The following is a 5,178-nucleotide window of genomic DNA, read 5'->3' as shown; positions in this document are numbered from 1 at the left end:
AGCTGGTGCCCACTATACCACCTTGCAAGATTCATGATTTAAGTGATTTCACCTGCTGCTAGTTTGCGGTAAAGTTCTAATCACTACCATCAGTTTTGCGTCTGATTCTTCCTTGGAGCTATCGCTAAATCCACGTTCTTAGATGAAGCCTTGTTCAAAAAGAAAAAAGTTGACTAGGCCTTAAAAGAAACGATAGAGACAGAACATCTTGTTACCTAGATGTCGACCAGGACCTGCTATAACTAAAGTGTCCACAGAAATGAAATTGTAATGATTTTCAGACGTCTTTTGGATTGTCCAAACGTTCTTACGCTTCTCGCTTTCATGTCATATTAGGTTTTAGAATTCAATGCGCTGGAAAATTCACCATTTCAATGAACGTAATAGTGCACACTAACTTTTGCGTTAAGTTGATTAATTAGAATGAGAAGTTTGTGAGGAATACCCCTTAAACTGATATAAGGCACTTGTAAATCTGTAAACACGAATTAAACAGGCTTTTAAAAATACCTCTGATTTTTAGGAATACTGCAGTTTCGCAAATTTACCCATTCAATTGCATCATTTATTACAGGTAATGCCAACTAGTGGTTGCGTTATGGATTTGACAGCTTGATTATAAGCAATTTGACTAAAAGGATGAAAATTCCCCCTTTATTGCTCTGATTACGTTTTCGTTAGTGTTTTTTATTTGTGTAAAAAACAGCTATCAGAAAACTTTTACCTGTTCCATAATAAGTTTCTTTTACGTTTGAATGTTTAAGTCATATTGGGACTTGTAATTTGGAAAGATCACAAGCATTTAATCCTCTGCAGCACTACTCTTATTACTATCCTATTACCATAAGTAGGTCAGAAAAACGTCATTCGAGGTGGCAGGTAGCAGTGATAATTGGTAAAGGAAATGGTGTACTGCCTTTCTTAAAAAAAGCGTGTAATTCGCATAGATCTAATCGTACAAGAGACCTTAGGCATAGTTTGCCATTGGGATATAAAACTCGACAGTCGCTGGGCTTTTGTTTGGTTACTTCTCGATTGCTGTCCAGCGGCAGGTCATTCAAATGACATAGACTTTTTAAAGACAGTTTCACATCTGTACCCCAGTGATTATTATGACTGTGGTCATGCTGTTTTCAGCTTATCCCCTCTGGACTCAATCCTGTGCAGTTCAGCAAACGCTAAGAAAGCACGGATAATCGTGAAAAATAAATGTGAAATGAAGAATAAATAGATTTTCATTAAACTAATTTAACAGTAGGGTAATCCGACATTTGGAATAGAGAGCACAATACAACTGTTTAAGGGTATTTACGGTTTCGAGAAGTTTGCATCTGCCGAGTAATGCAAAGGCCCTCTTGTGTTAATCAACATGGAAGGGTTGAAGGGCAGACAGACCGTTCTATGATGATGTAAGTGCACTGAGGAATCTCTCAATGCTGCATCAGTCTAGGTGCCACTAATATAAAGGGATGTACACAGGTGAACAGGGGTCGTATTTCAACGGATAAAGTGCAATATCCACCTCGCAGAATTCATTTGATAGCGTTTTATATTTTTTAAGGTTACCGTTTAATGAATATTCTCCAGTAGTTCGCTCTTTTGTTATTGAAATATTTCTGGATAGCGTGGCGAATCATAATGCTGTACTGCGGAAATTCAAATTTTAAAAGCCCTAGTCTAGTTTGGGCGTTTTTCTAATTCTCCACCCACCATCAAAAGGTCTATTGACACAGGCACATCGCACAAATCGATCGTCGCAGTCGCCTTTCTTAAAAGATTCACCGAAAGATGATTTTTCAAATAAAAATAAGATACAGAAGTTTTGAAGCATCTGCTCTCCTTACTTCCTTAAGGTCCTTAGTCGTCATTCTGAACCTAAACTATAAGTTCTTTGCAAAAATTACACCTGAATATTTTTCGCAGAGTCTACTACCCGTCTGTTTTAAAGAATAAGAATCTTAGATGGATTAATATCGCAAGCCAAAGCAAGTGTTACAACTATGGACTGCAACTGCTTTAAACTCAACTTCCAGCTGATAACTTTTAGGGCATTGTGGTACATTTTGGTGCCGACTACAACTTAAAGAATAAAACAGAAAAGATCACTAATTTTAAGTGAATTATGATTAGATTTCGAAGTTTCTGTATCTCCTCTAGAGCTTAACTATTAGCTAAAATTCTTATAAATTGGCCGCATTTTTGACATTGGTCTTTAAACATCATTCTATAGCATTCCACTTTTTCCTAGCCACAAATAGCGAGGAAAATTTACCTTGATATTTATGGAATGTAAGCCCAACAATCAAGTGAAATGGCTGGCTACGCTATGAAACAAAAGGAAATAGAAAAAAGCCGCCTTAAATATTTTGATCAAATGATAAAATAACAGCAAGTCAAGCAGACTGAATTTCGTAAATAGATCTAAAAGTCGAACGGAAATTTGGATTTTGTGATTAAGATGTTTTTATTAAGGAACTTACAGCTTTCACTATTAGGTAGTTTTTAGGCTACAACTTCTTTAGTATTCCGTCATTCTGTCGTGATAAGGCGGACCAACACAAGAGGACTTAGCATTAATGCACTAAAAGTGCGTGAAGGTGTAGGCCCAGGCAGAAGACCACATTGCCAGAAAAATTTGCTAAATCTGTAGAATTTGAAGAGCTCACAGCAGCAAACCTAAATTATACTAAATTTCAGATTATTAAGTGGCGCTGTACCCAATGAGAATCCATTTGAACTATTGCTTCAAAGCCTGAAAGAAGTTCTAAAACAGGTATGCCCCACTGCTAAGTCACTTTTAGTGGCACGATTTGTCTGTATACCCCAACATAAGGGGACAATATGTTACCGGACCATGTTCTAAATAGTTTGTTAGGCCTATTGTAGAATCCAAAATCAAGGATATGCTAAAAAAGACAACTTTTAACTCTTAGTCACCTTCAGCATTTTACGCATTCGATGCATTCCTAAAGTTAGCTTAAATGCCAAAATTTTTTACATGATTTGAGATAGCAGTGTGATCTGGGGACTTTTGTAAGGTCTTGTTTACGGTGACCGGATATATGAAAGCGCTTTCTCATCGCAGCTACGTCCCCATTTAAAGGGAGTTACGCATTTATGGTCGGATATTTTCTTCATTTAAAGTCCTTATAAATTTATTCTTTTCTCTATTGAGCTAAAATAACTGTCATGTGAGTCTGTTCTTTGTAAATTGGAAATAAACTAGTTTTATGGATTCATAGGAAACGAGCTTTTAACAACCAGAAATGCTTCTAGAATAATTATTAATTTATAATTATTTTAGAACACGAAATAAGTCAACGACTCCCAGTTTCGTAAAATAAATCACCTCGTAGGCAAATTAATCGCATCTTAGGCAAATCCTATTTACCTCACTTTTATTTCCAACTTGTTTAGTCTGTCTTAAGCGTCATCGAAAGATTATCCAATTTAAAGGTGTGATCACTGCCTAGAGAAATACCATCAGGGGAATGAGGAGGATTAAGCTAGGTGTCTCCGCAATTATTCTACCAGTTTATGATGAACATTGCCAAAAGTTGTTCTTGTCGCCCTAACCTCTAATTTTTTTGCCAGTATAGACTAATGATTCTCCGCCACTGTGAAAAATGGAAGGCCTTCCGGCGTTCCATAACTTAGTGCACATGATTTAGAGTATTTTTATCATCAAAGGCAAATTATGCATTCAAACTATTTTTGGATGGTGCGTTCTACTGTACCTCTCTAAACTCTGTAAAAACTGTAAAAAGTTTCAGTAACTTTAAAATATGCGAGCAAACGAACTCCTAAAACGTAAAATTCAAGACGTACGTGGCTTGACATGGTAAAAAATGAAAATTTTCACTTGATGTTTTTGAAGCTAAGTTCTTAATTTTGGATTGTTTTAAGACAAATTCTGCAAAGATCTGTTAGTGATTAGCAAATTTTAAGGCCCTTCCCTGATTTCAATCCATTATCTAGAGTGTTCAATTATGAAGAGTTCAGTAGTTTCACGTCAAATCATCCCATTGATTAATATATGATGTTAGTTCAGGGTTATTGTGACCTTAAAGTACAACAATTTGTTACGTAGATAGCCAGATATTTATGCTGAACTAGTTGGGAATATGCTGGGGAGCCAAAACATCGACTCTATCTACAGGTAGCTCTTTTCCAGAAAGTTCATCATGTTCGTGTCCTCTAAAAGGTAAGTGTGCACTCTTTCCGTGTTTGTCTATAAAGTCAGGGGTCACATTTGCTCTTCTGGCTTGACATCTTAACGAAAATTTGGAGCCAATAGAGAGACATTCATGAAGTTCATCCACCTACCCATCAGATGACCATTGAAAACACAAATATTTGTGGTGGCAATACAAGACCTGTACATCATGAGTCTGGTTAATGAAATTTTATCCCTTAAAGAGGACCATTTTTTGCAGGTCTACATCGTATTACGAGAATATCAAGAAGTAAAAGTAGGTGGAATTTTTTAAGGTAACCCAGAATTAATCAAAACGCAAATACTACGAGTTCTGGAGCGAAGATGAAGGCCTTTTTTTGGTAGTAGCTGCCCTATAAGCGTAATGTTAAATAATCTGCGAATAAGACAGCTTTAGGAATAGAAACTGGTAAACATACATTTCATACGTTGAATTGGAAAAATACAGTTTTATCTGTATTTGTATTTATCTGTATTTTATTTATTATACTCTTGTGGAAAATAATATCATTTATGCATATTTATTAAATTTATACAATCATAGCTATAAGGAATTGGCACCGTTTTGAGCTCCTCTGCTCCTCGAATCAGTTATTCACTTTTACTAAATCTCTCAAAATGTTTTACCTCTGTCGAATGTGTTCCTTTGCGTGCCGTCGTAGGGATTTTATGATGCTGCACTGTAATAAATTTTATCACTTACTGCAATATTCAGCAACTAAAAGCAAGCCATAAATGAAAGCCAAGGTGGCGAAATATTATCTTTCTCCATAGGTTAATTAAGCAGGTTCGTGGGGGGTTGTTTAAAAGGAAATTAAGCAACGGCCTTAAGGCATAGGATTTCGAAGCCCCAATTTGTACGGCAATTTGTCCCTACAAGCAAAAAATACCCTAATTTGCCCGTCTTGGCCTTTTTTAATTTCTAAGCATTTGTTTTGCCATTCTTGTGATTGCCTAATCCC

The 5,178-nt window shown here is 36.2% G+C and overlaps 1 protein-coding gene across 1 annotated transcript; it reads right to left on the bottom strand. All coding sequences in view use genetic code 11, as the record gives it.

The window, feature by feature from the left end:
* Positions 1-4,153: 4,153 nt before the first annotated feature.
* EGR_04329 (hypothetical protein) lies at positions 4,154-4,384 on the bottom strand (the record flags this gene model as incomplete). Its single annotated transcript, XM_024493578.1, has 2 exons — positions 4,154-4,197; positions 4,327-4,384. The coding sequence occupies 2 exons, from the start codon at positions 4,382-4,384 to the stop codon at positions 4,154-4,156; spliced, it is 102 nt and encodes a 33-aa protein (XP_024352086.1).
* Positions 4,385-5,178: the final 794 nt, after the last annotated feature.

Source organism: Echinococcus granulosus (genome assembly GCF_000524195.1).
Source record: "Echinococcus granulosus chromosome Unknown EG_S00026, whole genome shotgun sequence".
NCBI classification, from domain to species: domain Eukaryota; kingdom Metazoa; phylum Platyhelminthes; class Cestoda; order Cyclophyllidea; family Taeniidae; genus Echinococcus; species Echinococcus granulosus.
Note: the sequence above shows the minus strand (reverse complement) of the source record. Positions and strands in the feature narration are given on the sequence as shown.